General features: G+C 42.0%; 1 protein-coding gene, 1 long non-coding RNA gene and 2 pseudogenes across 5 annotated transcripts in view; 1 reads left to right on the forward strand and 3 right to left on the reverse strand.

Annotated features, from left to right (window-relative positions):
- Nucleotides 1-6,686, reverse strand: LOC131514864 (pantetheine hydrolase VNN2-like; annotated as a pseudogene).
- Nucleotides 6,687-6,691: 5 nt separating this feature from the next.
- Nucleotides 6,692-7,675, reverse strand: LOC131514865 (uncharacterized). The gene is made up of 3 exons (XR_009263304.1): nt 7,402-7,675; nt 7,142-7,230; nt 6,692-6,724 (listed from the first exon to the last, which is right to left on the reverse strand). It is a non-coding gene; the product is annotated as an uncharacterized LOC131514865 (long non-coding RNA).
- A 1,060-nt stretch (nt 7,676-8,735) lies between these two features.
- On the forward strand, nt 8,736-11,746 carry LOC131515482 (splicing regulator RBM11-like; annotated as a pseudogene).
- Nucleotides 11,747-15,041: 3,295 nt separating this feature from the next.
- Nucleotides 15,042-25,326, reverse strand: part of SLC18B1 (solute carrier family 18 member B1) — a 28,051-nt gene continuing 17,766 nt past the window's right edge. For all 4 annotated transcript variants that reach the window (XM_058735316.1, XM_058735317.1, XM_058735314.1 and 1 more), the window contains 7 exons: nt 23,983-24,084; nt 21,846-21,937; nt 20,602-20,697; nt 17,832-17,906; nt 17,057-17,150; nt 16,916-16,965; nt 15,042-16,227 (listed from right to left, as the gene is read on the reverse strand). In XM_058735316.1, coding sequence (XP_058591299.1) covers nt 16,161-16,227; nt 16,916-16,965; nt 17,057-17,150; nt 17,832-17,906; nt 20,602-20,697; nt 21,846-21,937; nt 23,983-24,084 — 576 coding nt within the window. In that variant the 3' untranslated portion in view covers nt 15,042-16,160. The remainder of the gene's footprint in view (nt 16,228-16,915; nt 16,966-17,056; nt 17,151-17,831; nt 17,907-20,601; nt 20,698-21,845; nt 21,938-23,982; nt 24,085-25,326) is intronic.

The raw sequence follows: 25,326 nt of genomic DNA on the forward strand, positions 1-25,326 counted from the left end.
ATCCAAAGCAGGCTCCAGGCTCCGAGCTGTCAGCACAACGCCCGATACAGGGTTCGAACTCAAGAACCGTGAGATCATGACCTGAGTCGAAGTCAGATGCTTAACCGACTGAGCCACCCAGGTGCCCCAAGATCAAACTCAAACACAGCATTGACCACTCTCACAGCAGGGCTCCATTTTACATATCCCCTCCCTATTACTTATGGTAATGTGCACCAAGTCCCCCCTCAGGAGGACATGTGGAGTCATGGGGACTACATGACTTTTTGTTCCCAATATTTGCCAAGACATAGAATTGTTCTTGGCCAGGTCGATGAGTCTTGCTTGTACTGGCGTGTGACCAAATCTAAATGAAATTTTAATTGAAACATTTCAATAAGTTAGACAGAGACAGATAAATACTGTATGATAGCACTTATATGTGGAATCTAGCAAAGCTGAACTCATAAAAGAAGAATAAGAATGGTGATTACCGGGGGCTTGGGGGAAGGAGGAATTGGGGATTCATTTAAGGGTGCAGAGTTGCAGCTAGCAGATAAATATGTCCTGGAGATTCAACACACTGCATAGTGATTAGAGTTAACAACATAACCTAAAAGAGTATTTTATTCAGTTCATCCAGAAACAAACAGTAGTGAGAATCTAAGTGTGAGTCAATTTACAAGCCAATATAAAAACGATTCATGAAAAAGATCATCATTAAAAGCCATAAGTTAAACTTCATGATTTTTTTTTTCTTTCACATCGGAGCTACTGCTCTGGCAATTCCTTATTCACTCTCCTGGGTCATTGGCTGTCTCCTCTCTACTGGATCATTCCACTGGCATGCAAATGTGCTCTAGTACTTAAAAAAAAATAATAATAATTAAAAACCTCTCCTGAATCCACATGTCCCTCTAAATACTGCTCCATTGCTCAGCTCCCTCTTCTAGCAAAGCTCATAGAAAGAGTTGTCCATCTGGCTGTTTCCAGCTTGTTCTCTCTCATTCTTTCTTCAGGCATTCAAATCAGCTTCTGTTTCTATCATCCCACCTGACAACCCTTACCGATGCCAACGATGACCTCCACATCTTACTTGATGTCATCCTACTTGTCTGCAACACTTGACACAGTTAATGACACCCTCTTCCCAGAAACACTTCACCCTGCTGATTGGACCCCGCTCTCTCCTTCTCCTGCTCAATGGCTGCTCTTCTCACACTCCTTTGCTGGTTCTTCCTCACCCCTTCTGAGTCTAAACATCGGAGTTTCCTAGATCTCAAGCCTTAGGTCTCTTCCCTTCTGTAACTCACTCCATAGGTGAACCATCATGGTGCTAAAAATCATCTGTGTGCTGACCCTGGGTTTTCTATCTCAGTCCTGACTTTGTCCTTCCATGCCAGACTTGTATATGCAACTGGAAGGCTTACATCTCCGCCTGGATGTTGAAAGGGCAGCTTACACGGAAGGTTCACAAAATTGGCTTCCTAATTGGCATCCCAGACTTGCTGTTCCTTCAGTGCTCTGTATATCTGTAAATGGCAATTCCGTGTCTCCATTTGCTCAGGCCGAAAATGGGAGTCACTCCTGACACTTGCCTTTCTCTCATACCCCCACAACAAATCCGGCAACAAATCCTGGCACCTTGACATCTAAAATATATCTATTCTGATCACCACACAACATTCTAAATAATAATGAGTCTGTTTACCTCTACCTTCTCTCACTAAATATTCATAAGTCATGGGGGGGGGGGCATAACCTTCATTTACTAAGCGCTGTATCTCCTATTTCTAGAATAATATCTGGCACATCATAGATGCTTGATAAATAATGGCTGAATGAGTGAAAATTAAGTGAATTCAATGTGACTATCCTGGATGACAATGCAAACCCATTTTCTGTCAAAATTCATTCCTTCTACTGTAGGGCTGTGACAGAGCTTTTTACTAACCATACGTAACATCCTTTCCCCCAAACTTCACTAGTTTCCATAGCTATTGTGATCTTTGACTAGTCCATAACTTTACAACATGTGCTGTTGTTTCTAATTTTTTTTATGTTTATTTATTTTTGAGAGGGAGAGAGACAGAGCACAAGCAGGGGAGGGGCAGAGAGAGTATGAGCTGTCAGCGCAGAGCCCTATGCAGGGCTCGAACTCATGCACCACGAGTTCGTGACCAGAGCTGAAGTCAGACGCTTAACCGACTGAGCCATCCAGATGCCCCCAATACATGTAGTTGTTGTTGTTGTTTTCAATTTTTTTTAACACTTATTTATTCTTGAGAGACAGAGAGAGACAAAGCACGAGTGGGGGAGGGGCAGAGAGAGAGGGAGACAAAGAATCTGAAGCAGGATCAAAGCTCTGAGCTGTCAGCATGTAGCAGGATACTCCCAGGGAGCCGTGAGATGCAACACGGAGGCTTTTCTTTCCAGGAAGCAACTTTATTCCCCCCCCCCCCCCCCCCCATGACTCAGTGGGGTTCCCACGGAGGAACTGAGCCCTGAATGACACATGGCATAGTTTTCTATATATTTTTCGCTACTCTGTCTCCCATATATGGTAACACACAAACGTGCAGTTTGATCAGGTCTTGTTACAAGGTTGTGAGGAATGTTATGTATGAGGATAGCCAAGTTGCCATGAGGCTTTTTTTTTTTTTTCCTTTCCTTAGGGAGGGGACCCTACCACAAGCACAGAGCCCCATATGGGGCTTGAACCCAGGAACCATGAAAACATGACCTGAGCCGAAGTGGGATGCTTTAACCAACTGAACCACCCAGGCACCCCCAACATATGTTGTTATTAACAGGAAACCCAGAACTTAAACCTACTGTGAGTTGAAAAACAAAGGAGTTGTCCCAATTTTCAAAACTTCTATGCAGAAAGACTGTCTAGCTATTGACCTCTTTTCTGGAACAAAAGAAAATTTACAAACACCACAGACAGCATTAACTCAGGACAAGAAGGATGGAGAGATTAACTGTCTTTAATCATGTCACCCAATATTTTCTTCTTTGTGTCTCTTTAGAGCTAAGAAAAGCTGTTTTCTGGTAACCCTTATGTAAATGTCAGAAGAGCCAGGCATCCTAAAAAAAAAGTATGGTATTCATAATCCTCTAGTAAAACCAAAAAAATGGCGGATAAATGTTTAATAAACTTAATCTGAGGTAAAAGAGGGAGAAAAAGTATGAGAGAGTAAGAGAGAGGATTTGACAGGAGAGAGAGAGTGACAAAATAGAAATGTGTGACCTGTACCTCAGTAATTTAATTTTCAAGTCTTATTAGACAGTAAGATTTATACATTAAATATGCACTTATATATATTAAATATTTTATATTAGAAAGTCTCTAGATTATTTTTCCTCAAGAAAATGAGCTTTATGAGCCTAGGAAAACACTAAGTTTCAAAGCATAAGGTCTTATGATTCACGAGAATGTACATAGTAAGCTCTTTCTGCCTGAGAAGTAGATTCTGGAACAGAAAGACTCCATAAGACTGAAGTTTCGTAATTTCTTTTTTAATGTTTATTCATTTTTTGAGAGAGAGAGAGAGAGAGAGACAGAGAGAGGGAGACACAGAAACTGAAGCAGCCTCCAGGATCTGAACTCTCAGCACCGAGCTCAATGCGGGGCCCAAACTCAAACCATGAGATCATGAGCTGAGCCTAAGTGGGACACTTAACCAACTGAGCCACCCAGATGCCCCTGAAGTATGGTACTTTCAATGGAGACCTTGGGCTACTTCCCAAATACAACCCACTGTCTACTTCAGAAATTAATTTATTACTTGACTCCATGAGATTCTCTTCCCCTTAGCTTCTAATCCTAGCAATAAATATCTTGTTTACATATTTTCTCCAAATTTAATAAAACTATTCATTTATAAATGATTATTAAATGGTATCTAAGCACAAATTTTTTAAGCAAATGCCAAGATAAAAATAACAATATCGTATGCCACATCTGTGATAATTCAGGATTTATCATGTCACTGTGGTGAACATGCGCATTTTAGAGAATTGCAGCATTTTTTGCACAAACAATGAGGATATTTAAAATATCTTCCTGGGCACCTCGGTGGCTCAGTTGGTTAAGCGTCCAACTCTCGGTCTTGGCTCAGGTCATGATCTCACGGTGGGTGGGATTAAGTGCTGCGGTGGGCTTTGTGCTGACAGCATGGAACCTGCTTGGGATTCCCTCTCCCTCTCTCTCTGCCCCTCCACTGTTCCCGTGGATACGTGCTCATGCTCTCTCTAAATAAATAAATAAATAAATAAATAAATAAACATTTTTTTTTAAGTTTAATAAATATATACCTCTGGGTGTTTTGACATGTAATCCAATTCACCTGAGGGGCCGGGATATCCTTCAGATAAAGAGAAATGGTTTCCCTGGAAAATTTCCATCCATAAGGCACATCTTCTGGAGTCACAGTCATTTGAGCATTCTGCTTAAAATAAGCGAAATCAAAATTATTTCTTCATATGTCACATAGTTCAACACTCCATTCTTCTACTCGCTCTCCTTACCTGCTTAGCTGAGTGCTTAATTGTTCTGTCTAGAAACCTATATTCTCATTCATAAGGAACAGGGCATTGTCCTGGGAAACAAGCATTTCTGACTTATTTGGCAATATAACAGCGTGTTCATATACCGCGACTGGAAAAGCATCCAAGGCAGTGATGTGCAGGATGATTAGGGCAAAAATTGCCACGGAGATTTGAAGAGAAGAAGTGATCGTAGCCAACATCTAGTGAGCTCTGAAAGTGAAAGCAACATTCATTCAGTACTTCTAGAGAGGGAAGCATTTATACCACATAAAACTAACTTCCAGCTAACAGACTTTTTTTTTTATAATCTTAGGAATATTATACCTAACTACTTTTGTGGAAAAAAAACCCATTTCAGTTCAATGAATACAATCAGAAACTATTACAAGGATTGCACAATATGTACTATTGATAAGATTTGATATCGAATTTTAAAAAACCACAAAATTCAAATATAAGCCCACTGTACCCTTTTATTGATAGAAAGAAAATAAATTAACTCTCGTGAAAAATCATAATACAATAAACATTTCATTTATTAAATTACAAAACCTTTTTTTTCTGCTCTATTAAATGATTTACATCATGTATATTTTTAGAAGAGGAGAACAATTTTAAAATATTTGCTACTAGGAAAATGCACTATGGTACAACATCAGGAAGAAAATTCACCCAAATTGACACTCTGGCTTACTTATTAAAGACTAAGAATGTGTGCTCCATAAAAGCATGATTTTGTGTCTATTTTATTCACTGCCAAATCCTCAGTGCCCAAAGCATGAATTGTGCAGGTGAGGTTCTCCAGTGTTAGGCCAGAGGAGAAATCAAGGTCTCTGCTCAGCTGGACCCAGCCCTAGGAGAACTAAACTTACTTCTTCCTTCCCTCCCTCTCTCTTTCCATTCTGCCCTCCCTCCCTTCTGTCCCCCCTTCCTATTTCCTTCCTTCCTCCCTCTCTCCTTCCCTTCCTCCCCCCCAACCTTCCTTCCTTCACCTCCTTCCTCGCTCCTTTCCTCTTTCCCTCCCTCCCTCCCTCCCTTCCTTCCCTCCTTCCAAAGTACATACAAGGGAAGAAGTATCTCAGGCCAGTCATCATAAAGATAATCTCTGTTATAACTCAGAGAAGACATAACTTTCATTTTCTCAAAGACAAATTAATCACATAATAGAGTTTTAAGAATATGCTTTTCCTAGGACATCCATATTCTCACTCCCCTGCTCCCAATTCTACCATGCAAGAGGTTTTTCCAGTTGTTTTAGGGTTTTTTGTTGTTGTTGTTGTTGTTTTAAAAAATCTGGCCCTCTTAGTAAAAGCCATTCAAATATTTTTGTAGAGTAGCAACAAATAAATTATTCTGTGCTTTCCCTCATACGGAGATAAAATTATTGGTAAAGGAAAGGCCTAAGGGCTATAAACAAGTCTGCTCATATTTTCTGCTTTGAATAGAATTTTCTATTTAAGAAATAACTTCTTAAATAGAACAATACAAATAATTTTGAGAAAAATGGTCAAGCCCTTTAGTGGACAATGTGAGGGGAAAGATATGTTTGTGAATTTTTAGCAGATTGTACAATAGATTACTAGTATGTGATTGTACTGTATATATAGTTTGTCCACAGTTATTATATTAATATAGGTAATTGGTATATACTCTATCTCTATACAGTAGATTTTGAGTGCCTTTAGAGTTTAGAGAGCATGTAAACCAAATGCTGACACTTTATAGGACAGGAATCTGAGGCACAGAGAAGCAGAGTAACTTAGAGACGGGTGTGCAACTTCTCATTCCTGATTCCAGAATCTTCTCCTTATATCCAAGAGATCATGCGTGGGACTGTGCTCTGATTTAATGTCTGCATCCCAGGGTCTGAGCCCCGGAGCCTTTTAAAGAACTCAATTCAAAGTGATCGCCTTAAGGAAACCTCACATGAATCTGCTAAGTGCTAGATGGGCACTTGTGGTCAATGCCTAGTGAAGACCCTTAAGCTTTTCCATCTCTCCAAGAACTATAGGGATCATGACCTACCTTCATGTGACTGAACTCACTAATAATATTTCATTGTCTCCTTTGCTTAGAAGTAGTCAGGTAAGCTGGCAAAGATGAGCTACAACCTTTTCTTTTTGAGGCTAGGAGCAGAAACAGCCATATCTGTCTTTCACCCCAGTTTCCTGGATGATGTTCTTCTTTGTGGCTATGTGAGAGAGAAATGGTGTTAAATAGGGTTTTCGGCTGCAGGGGGAAAGGGGCAACGGCTTCTGATGTGAAGCCGAGAGGATGACCGAGTTGCCTCTTTTCTCTGCAGCCTTTCAAAATTGTCTCATTACAATTGAGGTGTAACAAAAGCAAAGGCATGGAAAACAGCAATTAAAACATAGAAAGATCCTTGAGATAGAATCATCTTTACAAACATTTGCTATCGAGACAGCTGCTATTGCTTGAAATCTTCAGAAGTAAAAGATTCAAGACATAGAACTTCCAGAGTTCCCATTTTCATGTTCATTAAAGTGATTGATTAAAGCTTAACTTCTTTAGTTTAGCTCAGTTATAAAATAACGTTACCTGTCACAGGAGCACGGATGAATCATAATTTACTGCTAAGAGTGCCTACCTTCTGATTTACCATTTTGTGATTAACGGACTTAGTTGCAAGGGTGAAAAGTTACAAGCGATTCAAAATTATTTGGTCAAGGAGTCACTCTAAAAAAACATACAAAAAATAATTGTGAATCTGGTTGTCTCTAAGAACGGTGCTCAGTTGGGGCTAGGTTTCGCATCTGTAATAAGGGAAAAGAATCGAAGCGCAGTCTCTGCTTTGCACTCCCCTGCTTTGAACCTCTGTCTCTCACCTAAGAGTTCAGGTCATCATACCTGCTCTATCGCCTTCACAAGGTTATTCGGAGAGCCAAAGACACAGGAAAGTCCTCCGTAAGATTACGATGGGATCGAAGCATTAACAAAAAGGAGCGCCAATGTAACAATGCAACGATCCTGACTGCTCAGTGTTCTTTGTTAAGTTCACAGAGCTACTGCTGTTCAGTTAAACGCATCTATGCCGTTCAGGGTGCTGTGCTGGGAAACAGCTGGGAACAGGTTGTGGACAGAATATCAAGCCAAGGCAGGAACAGCAGATGCACAACGGGGGGGGGGGGGGGGGGGGGGGAGGGGGGGGAGGAGGGAGGGAGGGGGCGGGGGGGGAGGAGGGGGGGGAGGGGGCGGGGAGGGGGATCGTCAGAGGCACAGCAAAGGCACCAAGACAGGAAGGAGGGAGCAGCTCCGGGCTCTGACACGGGCTACAGGACTGGTCTGGCCTCTCTCCCAGATACGAGATGATAATAAGTGAGTTAAGAAATAAAGGGTTGGAAACAGCATGTACAATTTTTGACAGCATTTCCTCCTACGCAGCCAGGATGACACATCAAAATAGGAAGCAAGAAAAACAGAAAACTCGGGCCCTTCTTGTAAAACGATTTTCTCTGGATAGCGCATGCCAAAAAAAGAAGACGACAAAGATCCCGTACCCCCAAAAAAGGAACATGGAGTTAACGTTTCTGTCCTGCCCCCCACCCCCACCCCCACCCCACCCCCTGGATTCTTGGCCCGCGTCCTTTGCAAGACAGTTTGAATCAGCCTCCGTGAAAGGGAAGGTCTTTTTTTGAGCAGAACTAGCCTGAACTTGACCAGAGCCGGTCTGAACTTCAACCGGTGCTCCTCTGGCCTGGCCTGGCCTGGCGTGGGTGTTCTCTTCAGCCCGGCAATGCAACTGAAGCCAAGACAGGATCTGAGATCATAATGACGCACGACAGCCTCCTGCTCCCCGCATGCCCTGCTGGTTGGACAGAGCTAAACCACAGGAAGGTGCCACTAGCCAACTGGTTTTGGCCTACAACAGCAGCCTGCCCGGCTCCTTTCTGTTCTCGGAAGTTTAGGATGGAGGTGTGCTGAGCCGCAGAGAATAGGTAGCATGCTCCCATTCGGAGGGCCCCGACTTCCTCAGAAGAAAAACAGTGCCAAGCTCTCTTATTGATGTCACTTGCAGATTGCTAACTTTTGCTCTGATCCAACTCTGCCAAAAGTTCATCGCATTCACCAGCAGAGACCTGTAAAAACTCTTTCGGTTGGTGCTATAGACTGAATATCTGTGTGCCCCCCCCCACTCCCCCCTGCCTCCCACATTCATATGTGGAATCTTGATCCCCAGTACGATGGTGGTAGGGGGTGGAACCTTTGGGAGGTGATTGCATCATGAGGGTGAAGTCCTCACCAATGGGAGGTCTGCGGTTATAAAAGAGACCCCAGAGAGCTCCCTTGCCCCTTCTGCCCTGTGAGGACACGGTGAGAAGTTGGCAGTTTGCAGCCAGGAAGCAGGTTCTCACCAGACCTGAAATCTGCGGGGGCCTTGTTCTTGGACTTCCCGGCCTCCGGAACTGTGAGAAATAAATTTCTGTTGCTTATAAGCCATCCAGTCTACCGTATTCTGTTACAGCAGCCTGAACAGACCAACACAGCTGGATTCAAGGTCAGGGTGACCGCTGCAAATCCAAAGGAAATGGATCAAAGTCATTTGTTTAATTGATGAGGCAGGTGAAGAAGCATGCATTTAAAAGGATATGATATTTGGGGTGCCTGGGTGGCTCAGTTGGTTGAACACCCAACTTTGGCTCTGGTCACGATCTCGATCTCGTGTTCATGGGCTTGAGCCCCTGCATCGGGCTCTGTGCTGACAGCTCAGAGCCTGGGGCCTGCTTTGGATTCTGCATCCCCCACCTCTTTCTGCCCCTCCCCTGCTCAAGCTCTCTCTCTCTCTGTCTCTCAAAAAATAAAATAAAATGTTAAAAAAAAATTTTTTTAAGAAAGAAAGGATATGATACAAAAACAAAAGTGAAATCTCAGACACTTACAGAGGAAAAAGATAGATGAAAAGAGAAAACTGTCCATCAAGCTGCAGTACATTTATCGTTTTGTTGAGTCATATAAAAACACCACACTAATCTATCATAATTCTCCTTGTTCTTTTTCAGTGAGCAAAGACATAGAAAAGCATGTCGGAGGGGCGCCTGGGTGGCTTGGTCGGTTAAGCATCCGACTTCGGCTCAGGTCATGATCTCACGGTCCATGAGTTCGAGCCCCGCATCGGGCTCTCTGCTGACAGCTCAGAGCCTAGAGCCTGTTTCAGATTCTGTGTCTTCCTCTCTCTCTGCCCCTCCCCTGTTCATGCTCTGTCTCTCTCTGTCTCAAAAATAAATAAAAATGTTAAAAAAAAAAAAAAAAAAGAAAGAAAAGAAAAGCATGTCTGAGGCCCAAGATAACTAGTTACAGGTTCTGTCGAAGTGAAGCCCTCTGTTCCCCTGGATCCCATCTGCTTCTTTTTTTCCAAAGCCGGTGGTTCCTCCAATCACCCCTTTCAGTTTTGTTTTACTTTGCAGAGGATTCTGCCCTCCTACTCAGGGACCAGGAAAGGGAGTACTTGTTTTATCTAGCCTGACAACTCTGATTCTGGGGTTTTCTTTCAAGCCATCGGAGGCCAGGTTTACACTGGCACGATGGGACTGCATGATTTCTACTGAACGAAGGCCAAATGGCCAGGAGAAGTAACAGGGCAACAGCAGCTGGGAATTTCTCTCTCTGGGCCTAAGCTGACTCTTAAGTTCATGTCATATTCTTTTTTTTTTTTAGCACATTATTCTTCTATTATCACACAGATCTACTCTAGAACTTTCCTCGGGGTGGAGATGACTACATTCTGTATGGTCCTGGATCTAATTACTGCTACCTTAGGTGACGTGAATTTTCCTCACTACAGTTATGAGTCGTGATGGTATTGAGTAACGGTTAAGGAAGCCAGAGGCTTGAGTCACTTTCTAGCTGTGCAACCGTGAGCAAGTTATGTGCCATAGTTTTCTTCATCTGCAAAATAGTGATGGACTAAGTGATTTTTGCTGTTATTATTACTGCCTCAGGTCTACAAGACAGAGGCTTCATTCTGAGGGCAAGGCCCAGCGCATCTATGACCCACATCTTTAACTCTTGCTGATCAGTGGGCCACCTATCCCTGACTAATAACTGGTTAAAAGAACATGAACTAATCCACATTCTCTATTTTCTCATTGTTCCGTCTCTTTCCACAAAGTCCTTCTTTGTTCCATCTCTTCTGCGTCAGCCTGACCAGAATTGTTTCTCCTGAACTTATTCAAGTCTATTCCTACTAGATAATCTGGATGGCTTTCCTTCTAACACGACCAGAGACTCTCCCTCTGATCAATAGCCCTCTATCCTTATTTCTTGCCTCATTCTTTTGTTTAAACCTCACACGCAGAGAGAAAAACAGCTTACCAACAAGCTGGATTACTCAGGCATCGCTGTGGGGAATTGGAAAATGGCCCCGCCACTCTAGAAAACAGGTTGGCAGTTTCTTAAAAAGAAACTATCCACTGCCTGGCCCCCTCTGGGATGACAGGCAAATCAGGGAGGCGGGGCAGGGTCACTGTGCCTCCTCTAGCCTCGTGTTCCCTGCTCTGGAAAAGGAGACAGGACAGCGTGGAGAATTTAGAGACCCCAATTTAGAAATGCTTTAGGAGATGTTTCTTCAGTTTCTTATGGGCCACACCAGTAACTAAAGTGACCCTGTGCCAAGACAGAGAAAAAAAAGCTGCAGGTTTGTGTTTGTCTGCTTTGAACACCCAGAATCCCAATCTTATGTCATAGCCCTGGTACACAGAATTCATTTACATGGGTGATCAATTAATGTGCAATATCTGCTTGGGAGTTCTCGCTCTTCTGAACCCACTAAACGTGGTCTTGAAAGCCGTGTGAAGATAAATTCACTAGCTACAGGAATGAAGGCGTTGTCAGCAGATCTTACTGTTCTAGGCAGGTTTTTTTTTTTTTTTTTCCCAATTAATAATGCTGCTTTACCTTAAGACTATGTTTTCTTTAAAAAAATGTGCAGCGGCATGCATGTAATCCAATGTGGCAGCCACCTTACCATGAGATGACCGGGTTGCTTCCTCACAGACATCCTTGTTGCCTCCCCACCATGTTCTGGATCCGGGGAATGGATCTCTTAGGAATGGACTCATCGACAACCAAGTGACTCTGATTTTTATCACACAAATAGAAGAGGCAAAAGCCAACCAGTAACAGTGATAGAACAGAAAACAATAGAGGAAATGAGTATAGCCCAAAGTTCTCCAAGTGTACAAAGAAAAGGTATTAAGTTTCTTAGGATCCACATAAGAGTGAAAACATATGGTATCTGTCTTTCTCTGTATGACTTATTTCACTTAGCATAACACTCTTTCCAGTTCCATCCACGTTGCTACAAAAGGCCACATTTCATGGGGGAGGGGAAGGGAAAGAAAAGTTAGAGAGGGAGGGAGGCAAACCATAAGAGACTCTTAAAAACTGAGAACAAACTGAGGGTTGATGGGGGTGGGAGGGAGGGGAGGGTGGGTGATGGGTACTGAGGAGGGCACCTTTTGGGATGAGCACTGGGTGTTGTATGGAAATCAATTTGATAATAAATTTCATATTAAAAAAAAGAAAAGAAAAGGTATTAGTATTATGTTTAAATGAAGTATTTATCTACACTGGTTTTCTCTTAAAAGCAAAAAGAAAGCTCTATCTGAATTCATCCAACAACTGATCTTGTATCCGTCACTTTTAAAATATATAATAATGTGACAGCTAATTTGGTATTCAAATTTATCTTGAATGACAAAAACTTAAAACCGATTGTTTTTGTATTTGTATTTGTCACACTATTGTTGAACCATTGTCAACAAGAAATACACTTTGTTTTACTACTGATGACAAAATCACACTAAACTATAAATCAAAAGTTATTACCATGCTTTCCTAGATCATTCCCTATAACTCAAACTATAAATATGCTGGGATTAGAAGTGAAGCTGTGAATTTTCTGAAGGAAACTAGGGCAAATATTTCAAAGTTGCAAGTTTTCCTAATGAAGACTAAATAAGCAGACTTCAGTTTCTTTTCATACCTTAGAAAGGTATTTTTTCAGTCTAACTATGTTGTTTCTGAGATGTACTCTTCTGTGCATGTATCTCATAAACTGAGGACATATGACAGTGATACCAAAGGAAAGGTAACTGTCATAGTAGTCATTTTTGGATCATTCCCTTTTGATACGATTGTACGTAAATAGAGATATCTGCTTCTTTATTTCTCATTTATTAACTGTATTTAATAAAAATTAGTTGGCTATGCAGTATTATTACTCACTTCTTTTGCCACATGGATTTAAGAGGGTATATTTAACATACTGAATCTCGATAAATTAATAAACAAGTAAATAGAATATTACATTAAGGTATGATATTTAACATGTATTGTCTAAATCAAATTTCCTATGTAAATAAGTGGGTTATTTGGGGCAAAAATGAAGTATCATACAACCCAGCAGTTGTATTCCTGGGCATTTATCCCAGAGACGTAAAGATTTGTGTTCACAAAAAAGAACCCTGCAAGTGAATGTTCATAGCATAGTTTATTTGTGTTTATAATCATAAAATGGAAACAATCCAGATGTTCTTAAGTGGATGAGTAAACATACTGCATATCCATACCATGGAATGCTACTCATCAATATACAGAAATTAACTACCAATATGTACACGATCTAAAGAGCATTTGGCTGAATGAGAAAAAACAATCCCAAAAGGTAACATACTATAGGATTCCATTTGAACACGTTCTTGAAATGATGAAATTATAGAACTGGGGAACAGAGTAGTGCTTGCCTAGGATTAAGGAGGGGGTGAGGGTGAGAAGGAAGCGGATATGCCTATAAAAGGACAACATGAAGGATGGGACTGTTGTGTATCTTGACCGCATCTTGGTTTTAATATTGTACCGCCCTGTTGCAAGATGTCACCACTGGGGGAACCTGGGTATGGAGCAAACCTGGTCTCTGTATTATTTCTGTGTATTATTTCAACCGCATGTGAACCAGCAATTATCAAGGCGAAAAAAAAAAAGTTTCAGAAAAACGATTTGTGAATTTTTATTTGCCCTTCTTATTTTATTTTCCATTTGGATTAATTTGCATGTCTATATGTATATATGATACCTTTTATTTATTATTCTACATTCGGTCTCATTAAAAAAAAAAAAAGGTTTCTTTTAAGCTGGGTGTCTTTGTTACATTTAGAGGCATACAGATCTATAAAAATATAAACACACAGTGATTTCCCTGAGAGTTTTGACCCACCTTTTCATCAAAGTTCCTCTCTCTTTTCTCCTGGTTTTAAATTTTTGTCATCTATTTTAGCATCTGCAAAATCATAAAATGAGGAAGTAGCAAAGGTGTTTTTGCACAAAGTGTCTGTAAATACACAGGTAGACGGCGGCAGGTATTGGAAGCATCGTGTTTGGGAAGGGGGGCAGAAACCTCTCGCCAGAAAGCCTGGAATCTTTGCGGTGACGGTCAACAGCGCTGGTGGCCCGGAGCCATGTGGCCTGCGAGCCCCGCGAGCCCGGTCGCAGCGCCCCAGCTGGGAGCTGCAGGATCCATCGCCACAGTGATTTAATAGCGGCCCCGTGCGGCAGCGGCGGGAACTGCAGGTGTTCCGCGGCAAACTGGGCCCCTGGGCCCACGCTGGGGTGCAGCGGGTCAGGGGCACACTCCATCCCTGTTCCACTCCGGGAAGTGGGGCACAGGGGCTGGGTGACCGGCCACTCCTTCTCACATGCGCTGGACCACCCTCTGGAGTGCCCACAACGGAGGACTTCGGGGGAGAAGGGCAATGAAGATTTCCGCAATTAAAGCCAATTTTCCAACACGTGGTTGCTCTCCATCATCCCATCTCCATCATCCTTTTAATTTTCTTTTCTTTTCTTTTTTTTTTTTTTTCGCTCTGGTGGTGTTGTTACAGGGCATCCCACCCTGGGTTATTTTTCCCCTTCAGGATTTGATTTGCTCCTATTCTTCCCCATCTCACTAACAGGCACTCTCATCCACCCACATACATCCTCAAGCCAAAACCTTGAGTCACCCCTAAATTCCTCTCTCCCCTCCTTCTACATGAGCAGGTCCTGTTGGCTCCCCTTCCAAACACATCTTTTATGCTCCATCTCCGCCACCACCTCCATGGTCCAAACTACTCATGTCTCTCTCTCTCTGTGTCTCCAAGCTCCCGTAGATCTCCCTCCATCATTGCTAGACAATGGCCCTCCTGAAACATGAATCAAATTCTGGCATCCCCTGTTGAGAAGCTAGTTCCTTCCTACCTTCCTAACATCCTCTGTTTACTAGATTTCAGCCACATGGGCCACAGTGTCATCTTTGACCATGACAAACCCTTTTGGCACGGGCTAGGGAAGGCTCTCCCTCGGGATGACTGCCTTATTCTCATCCTTCGGGTCTCAGTTCAAATGTCTCACCTCCATGGAGAGGCCTTATCTAAATTAGAACCCCACACCTAATGACTCCAGCCACTTTCTCTTTCCTATCACCATGTTTTCCCCTTAATAGCAACTCTGTAAGGTAACAGGAGAGTCTGGTATTTATTTATATGTTGTCCATCCATCAAGTTCCAAAAAGCAGAGATTGTGTTTATTTTGATCACAGTTCAATTCCTAGCACGTCACAGACTGTCAGTTTAGAGAAGTCATTCAATAAATATTTTTTAATTAATACACTTCTTCTATTTAAAAAATGGGGGGTGGGGGGATAAACGTGGCTACTACACCATGGAAACACAGTAGAAGGTATGAGAACTACACACTAGGGATTCACCCACTTCAAGCAACAGCATGGATTTTACGTGAAGTCAGACAAACCCCTTCCCTGAAATATAGTAAGCAATCCTGTGGGCTTACTTGCTTGGGAATGGGATACATCTACCAGAAGTAGGTTTAAAAAAAAAACAAAAAACAAAAAAACAAAAAACAGATGACAGAACTGAAATACAGACATTAAGGGAAATGAGTAATGTTATACTAAGTATTGTTTATAAATCCAGATCATAATTCATAAAGTACGTTACAAAAGGGAAAATCTAAAGTAAGGTTGTTCTTGTAACTCTCACACAAACGAAACTTCTAGAAGACCTGAGGGCCTGGGAATACTATGCAACTTTTGCATGGGAGGAAGGAATTTTGCCTTTTGAAAAGAACAAAACTCTTAGGACCCAGATAAAGCATGCCTTTTAAAAACTGATTTCACAGTAACTATTCTATACATTTTGAGAAATCTTGGTACTACTTTGAGGCATATCAAATTAATTCATTTATTTCCCTGTTAATAAAGAAAAGGTATATTCACAGAATTAGTGCACTTAGAATAAAAAGTAAACAGAGGAATCAGGAGACCTGGGGTCAATAACCTCTTGACGGACAAATTCAATCACCTAAAAACACAAACTTGCTGATTCTCAACCGCTCTTCTCACACTTAATGTTTCACACATGGCTGGTTCAACGGGCCAGCTTTTCAGGAAAGCCCAACACAGGATTCTCCAAAAATATGTTGAGACTTTCAGGATGGTGGTGTAGGTAGGGTCTGTGGGGTTTTATGTGTAATAGTAAGAAAACCCCTTTCAACTTTGATGTTCAAGGCCAGGAGCCATCAGTCTCCCCACGGGTATCCATCCAGGATTCTTAAGGCTAGATTTCATCAGGTAAGAGAGCAGTTTGCTCTTCCTCTGTGCCGAGGATATTTTGGAGTTTAGATCTGCGTTGAAGGGAAAAAGAGGAGTACCTTACTATTTCTCATCTTAAAAAGACCCAGTACCTACACCTCTGCCTTTCCCCTTAAATGCCATCTACCAAGTGATGAAGCTTACAGCGCCCAGAAATCTTCTGCCTGAAGGAAGGGTGTAAAATGGCTATATCTTTTCCACTGCCCTGGGCTGACTTTTCTTTTTTTAATGTTTACTTTTTTTTTTTTTAATGTTTTTGTAATGTTTATTTATGCTTGAGAGAGAGTCAGAGAGAGACAGAGCGTGAGAGGTGGAGGGGCAGAGTGAGAAGGAGTCACAGAATCCGAAGCAGGCTCCAGGCTCTGAGCTGCCAGCACAGAGCCCGACGAGGGGCTCAAACCCATGGTCTGTGAGATCATGACCAGAGCTGAAGTTGGATGCCTAACCGACTGAGCCACCCAGGAGCCCCTAGTGTTTACTTATTTTGAGAGAGAGAGAGAGAACACATGATCAGGGGAGGGTCGGGGGGAGGGGGGGGCAGAACCCAAATAGGCTCCACGAGTCAGTGCAGAGCACACGAGGGGCTCCAACTCACGAACCCAACTGTGAGATCACGACCTGAGCCAAGATCAAGATCTGATGGGTAACCAGCTGAGCCACCCAGGTGCTTCGAGGGCTGATTTTTAAAGGGGAAAAAATAAGCCCAAGAACCGACCATACCTTCTTCTCTGTGCGTGCTCCCACAGGTAAAACAAGCCCATCGCCAATCCCTTTAACACAATGAAAGGGGCAGTTAGTGCCAATGCTCCAAATCACACTTCTCTGCAAATGCCAGGAAGATGAAAACAAAAGGCTACTCACACTTGTCAGAGCCCAAAGACCTTGCACAGCAGCTGCCCATTCAAAACCAATTTTCTCATAAAGAAATCCACCCAGTGTGGGTCCTATAAAAGCACTAAGAAAAGAAGAAAGCGTATTCAATAGTGTAAAAAAAAAAAAAAAGAATTATTTCCTAAAGGCCGCATGATCCCTCAATCATAGATCTTCATTAAATTGGAACTGTAAGTACTGAAGACGGAAGCCAATTCCTGGACGGAGCACTGGGTGCAACAAAACCAATTCTAATGGTTTATGATGATGTTTAACGCTTTTTAAACAATTCTAAAATTATAACTGCTTCTAAAAAGTTGGTGCCTTACATAAAAATTTTAAAAACGTAACATGCACGCAAAAGAACCCTTATATTATTCTCTCTATTGTTCTCAATAATTGTATTTAAAATAACTCAAGTCCGGATATATTTATTGAGATATTCTACAGTTCCAGCATACATTTATTCCTCAGGAATAGCAAAGAATAAAAACAAAACAAATGAAGAATACTGAGACATGACCTGTTAAAGGAACTTAGAAAGGTCACTTAAGACAAAGTATATGGGGACCATTTTGATTAGGTGTTAAACTGCTGGTATAAACCAGTGATCTTGGAGTCAGAGGGTGTGGGGTTAGGACTCCAACTCTGCCCTAAATGAATTAAGTGCCTTTGGGCACCTCATCAGACCTCTCGGTGTCAGTTTCTTCAGGCAAATGCAGATAGTATTTTCCATCTTGCAGGTGTGAACGAAACGGCTACTCACCCAACTGACCACATGGCACTGAAGAGCCCCGACACAAGTCCCAAGGTACTTAATCCTTCTTCAAATCCATTTTCGCTGCAAAGAGACAAGAGTAGATCTGTTATGGACAGGGAAACCTGTGTGAAAGCAAAGAACAGTGTGTGACAAATAAATTAAGAGACTGGGAATAATCTGGGGGCACCTGGGTGACTCACTGGGGTAAGCGTTCGACTTTGGCTCAGGTCACGATCTCCTGGATAGTGGGTTAAACCCCTGTGCTGGGCTCTGTGTGGACAGCTCAGAGCCTGGAGCCTGCTTCGGATTCTGTGTCTCCCTCTCTCTGGCCCTCCCCTGTTCACACTCTGTCTCTCAAAAATGAATAAACGTTAAAAAAAAATTTTTTTAAAGAGACTGGGAATAATCTGAACAAAACCAACAGACAGAACACTCCGTCTCCAAGATAAAAGCGAATCTAATCTGAAGGAATTTTCATAGTTACCTCTACTCCATGGTTTTCTAAAAATAATTTTACTGCATATCTAAAACATGATATTAAGAATCATGACCCATTTGCATGAAGTCTCATAAAAATATATAATTAAGAAATTCTTTTTTTTTATATTCTATTTATTTTTGAGAGAGAGAGGGTGAGCAGGGGAGGGCCAGAGAGGGGGGGGACAGAGGCTCAGAGGTGGGCCCCCTGCTGACAGCAGCAAGCCCATGTGCGGCTCGAACCCGCGAACCCGTGAGATCATGACCGGAGCAAAAGTCGGACGCTCAACCGACTGAGCCACCCAGGCGCCCCTAAGAAATTCTTAAAATGAGATGAACATGCAAAGAGAATAATGGGCAACTTTTAGAAAACACGGAGGCAACTCATTATTCCTCAGAGAATACTGAGTCAACCCAGTGTATCTCCTCCCTGCTCTAGTTCACATGGTGTTCTTTACCATCATGCCTAGTAAACAACACCGATGGCCAAGTGACAAATACCTGGCGCGACACTGTGATTCATAATAAGAAATATATATATGGTCTCCCTCCTGTTTGCAGCATAGAACCCATAACACCCTTGGAATTTCCTAAGTGATTAAAACAATTTCAAGTACCTTTTTTGTTATGTTCATGTGGTGGCTTTTAGGGGGCTGGTTGCCCAGAGAGTCAACCATGTGATTAGAGGGGTTAGAACTTCCAACCCCAAGACCAGAACCCCCCACCTCTGAGGAGGGGCCAGGCTGGAGATGGAATCAATGGCCAATGGTGAGTGATTTAACCAATCAGCAGTACGTAAGCGTCCACAAAAATCCCAAAAGGACAGGGCGAGAGAGCTGCTGAGTTGGTAAACCAGACCCTTGGCACATGCCAGTGTGCCAGGGCTCCAAAACCCACAAGGACAGAAGTTCCTTTGTTCAGGTTACTCTTTGTGTCTTTTTGTCTGGTTGTTGATTCGTATCCTTTCATCTCTTTTGTAACAAATCACTGAATCTAACGAGTACGCTGGATTCCTGAGTTCTGTGAGTCACTCTAGCAGATTAATTGAATCTAAGGAGGTCGTCAAGGGAACCTCTGATGCACAGGCCAGTCAGTCGGAAGCACGTGTGAACTTGTAACTAGCACCTGAAGCAGAGGGCAATCTGTGGGACGGAGTCCCTCACCTGTGGGATCTGATGATATCACCAGATGGATAGTCTCAGAACGGAGTTGCATTGTAGGACACCTAGCTGGTTTGGGAGAATTGCTTGGTGGTGTGGGAGCTGCCCCCTCTCCCGACCCCGCACTGGAAATGGGACTAGAATCATTTTACCTGGTCATTGTGTGCCCTTGTATGGACCTTCTCCATGAGAAGGAAACAATGCTGAGGGCTTTCCGTTGTGCTTTAGCTTTTCAAAAGTGTTTCTGTTCCTAGGCATCAACCAAGCCAAGCCTCCATCCACAACTCATTTTACCTATCATTGTATAATATTACCATATATTACCTATCATTGTATAATATTACCATATACGGTAAAACCTTGCATTGCGAGTAACTTGTTCTACGAGTGTTCTGTAAGACGGGCAAACATTTCTCACAAATTTTAACTTGATAAATGAGCGACTGTCTTGCAACAAGAGTAGCATGTGACCATGAATGGGACAGGATCACAACTGAGGCAATGATTCTTCTCTCTCACTGCAAGACTGTGGGCGATCATCAATGCAATGTCACATTTCCTCAAAATCCTCAAAAAGAGGCAAAGGCGAGTGTCATTGGATAGGTTCCTTGTTAAAGTTGCACGAAAAAAAAAAAAAAAACAAGATTCCATTGAGCCAGTAGATAACAGAGATTCCATTAGTGATAGTGAAAGTCATTCTACACAATAACCTTCCTCTCTCGTCTCCCTCACACCAGCCACGAAGGTTTTCAAAGGTACGTGCAGGTTAATTTGTTTATCTTTCTTTATATTTTGTGCTTTATTATTTTGTATTATAGTATTATAATCATTTTTATATGAATATTTTTGGGTTGTGGAGCGAATCATCTGAGTTTCCATCATTTCTTAAGGGGAAATTCGATTTGATATACAAGTGCTTTGGATTATAAGCATGTTTCAAGGTTTTACTGTATTTTCATTTCAATTACAGTATTATTGCATGCAGTATTTATATCAGAATATTGTGTGACATAAAATCATGAAGATTTGGTCTTGTGGAAAAAAAAAATCCAACATCCTACAAAATTGAGAAATTCAAGAAAGCCTGTGATGCTCACTGCTATTTGCAACACAGCTCCGCAAGTACAGAGGTAACTTACTATGCACAACTGAGAATCTCCGGGAAGGTTGGAATGATACTCATTCCAGCAGAGACGCCATTCAAGACTAATATCAGCACCAGCAGCCAGAGCTGACTGCAAAAGAGTTTTGGAAAAAGAAACAAAACAAAACAACGTGAGCATGTTGATAGACACGGGGCTCAAGTTAAGGAGGGCAGGCTGAATCCCAGAGAAGCGTGCTTCCGAGATGGCATCACTAGTCGCCGGCCTCATTCCCATCTGATCCCACTTCATTCAGAGACAGCACCCTCTGGCTCCTCCCACTTTGAGGTGGGTGGCGAATCAATTCACCACGATACCTCAATTTCTTTGGTCACATATATCACATGCCCTCTTATCACCATACGGAATCTTTTCAAAATTGGTTAAATGTTAACGCTGCTCCTTCAATCACTTGGCTTTGAAATTCAATGGACAGAAAAAAATGGCATAGAAGGGAACTGGTAAAGAAGGGGCAGGAAACTAATTTGCTCGACTTCCCGCACTGTGCCAATGGCTTAACATCCATTACCCCCATTGAATCCTTGCAGCAATATTCTGCCAAGTAAGCACCATCATCGGCTCCTTTTTGGAGATAAGAACACTAAGGCTCTCGGAAGCTAAATGATTTGCCGGAGTTCACACACCTAGTAAGTGGCAAAGCCAAATGCAAACCCAAATGTGAAGGACTCTGAAATCCTTGCCCTTTCCATGTCACACTTGATCCCAGAACCAGCTGAAAAGCTCTAAGCTCCCTTTATTTTAGCAAATACATTACCCTTAACAAGCTCCAATGAGCCGGTACCACATGCTAAGAATAATACAGAAACAAACAAACAAAAAAAAGACTTGATCCCAGACTCAAGGATTGAGAAAGAGTAGGAAAAAAAAAAAACAAAAAAAAAACACGTTTTAACAGCTATCAACCAAAGGGAGGCGGCAACAAATGCTATTTTCAAAATAAAGTACACATAAGCGTGCAATTGAAACACAAAGGGAGAAGCGGTTTTCCGCATTTGATCCAGATGTGATGATGCATTTTCTATCTGCTTGGAGCAGTGCCACCTTCTGGTAAGGTAGAATACTGCCCGTCCAACCCAACAATTCAATAGAGTCCTAAATCAAGGTAGTTATTTAAATAACAAGGTTCAAAATACGAAACCATACCAGCAGCACACAAAAAATTTCTGTAGTAATTCTTAATGTTATTCAGCCAAAAACACAGAAGAAGGAAAAAACATTACCTTTGAATGTGCAAGACCGGGATAGGTCCCAAGAGCACGTAGCATCCGGCTGTGATTATGTTTCCCAAAACCAGAAACCATTTCCTGAGATGCTGGTAAAGAGAAGGAGAGTCCGAAAAACCCCTGAGAGGTAAAGCCCCTCCACAATCAAAGGATATACACAAAAATCACTGAAGAACACAAGCCCTGACATTGAAAAATCCAAATACATCGAAGAAAATGAAACTTTACATTTAAGAGAAAATAGGTAGATGGTAAACAGAAAAGCGAGACAATATACCCCAAGATAGGGAGTTTCTAAGGACAAGGATTCCTTGGGAAGGGAGTGTATTGTAGATTTTACACATGATGAACTATCCCCAAAGTAACAATTTAAAAAGCAGCCATCCTGGGGCGCCTAGATGGCTCAGTCGGTTAGGCATCTGACTTAGGCTCAGGTTCATGAGTTCAAGCTCCATGTCGGGCTCTGTGCTGACAGCTCAGAGTCTGGTACCTGTTTTGGATTCTTTGTCTCCCTCTCTCCCTCTACCCCTCTCTTACTCGCTCTCTGTCTCTCTCTCTCTCTCAAAAAATGAATAAACATTTAAAAAAATAAATAAAATTGGGGCGCCTGGGTGGCTCAGCCGGTTGAGCGTCCAACTTCGGTTCAGGTCATGATCTCACAGTTGACGAGCTTGAGCCCCGAGCGTCCAACTTCGGTTCAGGTCATGATCTCACAGTTGACGAGCTTGAGCCCCGCATTGGGCTCTGTGCTGACAGCTCAGAGCCTGGATGGAGCCTGCTTTGGATTCTGTGTCTCCCTCTCTCTCTGCCCCTCCCCTGCTCATGCTCTGTCCCTGTCTCAAAAATAAATATAAACATTTTTTTAAATAAATAAAATAAATAAAAATAAAAACACAGTCATCGCAAGGAACCACCTAGTAGATACAGTACCTGAAAAATTCACACTATTTAAAAAGCACCCAATAAAATTACTCCTTTTAAACTACTTGAATGCAGGCTGAAAATTCTAGGAGTTAAATAGCTGCTCAGTTAAATAAGACTGTCTTAAAACAAGCTCCAATCACTGTTTAAGACACTTGCTTTTTGTCACCTGGGTTACTAAGTAATCTCTATGTAATTTAGGTTGTGATAAATGTTTATGCAAGTTTAACAAAGAGAGGAAACGCAAACAAGTAAAAAGCACTAAAGCCACAGAAGCTTGGTATTTGGTTAACAGTACTTACTAGTACTGTTTACCAGCATCTGGAGTGAATGGTTTAGACCTAAGCAAAGGAGAACAGAAGGGAATTTCTATCAGGATAGCTACAGGATAAGCAATGTACATTTATGTAGCTACTCCTTTCATTCCCACAGAAAAAAACTAAATTATCTCCTCTCAGTCTGACCGAGCCCTAATTAGGGACTCTGCCCTAATTATTTTATTTTTTTAAATGCTTATTTATTTTTGAGAGAGAGCGTGAGTGGGGCAAGGGCAGAGAGAGAATCCCAAGCAGGCTCCGCACTGTCAGTGCAGAGCCCGATGCGGGGCTTGAACTCACCATCCGCGAGATCATGACCTGAGCTGAAATCAAGAATCGAACGTTCCACTGACTGAGCCACCCAGGCGCCCCCTGCCCTAATTATTAAGGCCAATCCGTGTATTTTGCATCAAGTGAGTTTCATCCTTTAGAGAGTCTAATCCAATAGTTTTCAACAGCCTTGTTAGCACAGACCCCTTTTCCCCAGAAGAAGCAATTAAAAGTGAATGTTCTCTGAGTGATGGCAGGTTGGAAGACATGGGAACCTCTCCATCAACTCCAAAAATTGAATATAGTACAATTTAAGTGTTCTCGCCCCCTCAAGTAAAAAAAAAACAAAAAACAAAACAGAGAGATAATACAGAGGTGATGGCTGTGTTAATTAACTTGACAGAGGACATCCTTTCACAATGGATTCGGATCCCGAATCACCATGATGCACACTTTAAATATCTTACAATTTTATTTCTCAATTAAACAGTAATAAGCTAATTTTTAAAAAAAATTTGAATGTCAATTCTAATCAATGGACCTCTAGAGTTCCAGAAGTACAGCTGGAAAGCTCACCAATCTAAATACACAAAGGTGTTTCCCAAACGTAGGTTAAGTGTACGTACTGGTATTTTATCACTCAGTAAACCAAACAGTGGTGAAGAAATGGCGTAGGATAGTGCCAAACCCAGGAATACCAGTCCCACATAGCCAGCTGGTAAATTAAACTGTAAAAGAAATTTTTTATTAGAGTTACACCATTAAGTCATTTTTTACATAAACAAAAATCTTTTCTTTATTTATTTTTTAAATTTTTTTTAACGTTTATTTATTTTTTGAGACAGAGAGAGACAGAGCATGAATGGGGGAGGATCAGAGAGAGGGAGACACAGAATCTGAAACAGGCTCCAGGCTCTGAGCTGTCAGCACAGAGCCCGATGCGGGGCTCGAACTCACGGACCGTGAGATCATGACCTGAGTTGAAGTCGGCCGCTTAACCGACTGAGCCGCCCAGGCGCCCCAATCTTTTCTTTTTTTTTAAAAAAAAAAAAGTTGATTTATTTATTTTGAGACAGAGAGAGAGAATGAATGGGCAGGGAAGGGCAGAGAGAGAGGGAGAGAGAGAATCTCAAGGAGGCTCCGTGCTATCAGTGCAGAGCCCGATGCAGAGCTCAAACTCATGAACCGTGAGATCATGACCTGAGCCAAAATCAAGAGCTGGACACTTAACCGACTGAGCCACCCAAGTGCCCCACACATAAATCTTTTCTACACACTTCTTCAGTTCTTGTTATCTACCATGAACCCACTATTAACACTTAGCATCCTCCCTAATTTTGGTCTTACTTTTTTAAATGGATTACTTTTTCTTTACGAGGGGGAAAAAAATCTAATCAGAGGTCAAAAGTCCTAGATATCTTGTTTTACAGCATTTGATATTGTACGTATAAATTTGTTTCTATGAACCATAGTATTTTCACATATATTTTGACATTTAAACCAGTGCTGCATAAACTTTATGTGCATCAGAATTACCCAGAGAACTTTTTTTTAATGTTTGTTTACTTATTTTGAGAGAGCGAGCATGAGAGCAGGGGAGGGACAGAGAGAGAGGGAGAGAGAGAGAGAGAGAGAGAGAGAGAGAGAGAGAGAGAGAGAGAGAGAGAATCCTAAGCAGCACAGAGCCAGACACAGGGCTTGAACCTTGAGATCATGACCTGAACAGAAATCAACAGTTGGTCCCTTAACTGACTGAGCCACCGAGGCACCTCCCAGAGAACCTGTTAAAAGGGTTTCTTAGTTGGATCCAAGTGCTAACATGCTTTGGTTCAAGGGATGGAAAAAAACAAAAAGGTTCTTAGGCTTCAGACCTAGAATTTCTGATTCAAAAGGTATGAGATGGGACCAGAGAATCTGATTTGTAATAAGCAACTAGGCGATGCTTACTGTCCATGGACTGCAGTATACTG

This window comes from Neofelis nebulosa, chromosome 6 (assembly GCF_028018385.1).
Source record: "Neofelis nebulosa isolate mNeoNeb1 chromosome 6, mNeoNeb1.pri, whole genome shotgun sequence".
In the NCBI taxonomy this organism is placed as follows: Eukaryota; Metazoa; Chordata; class Mammalia; order Carnivora; family Felidae; genus Neofelis; species Neofelis nebulosa.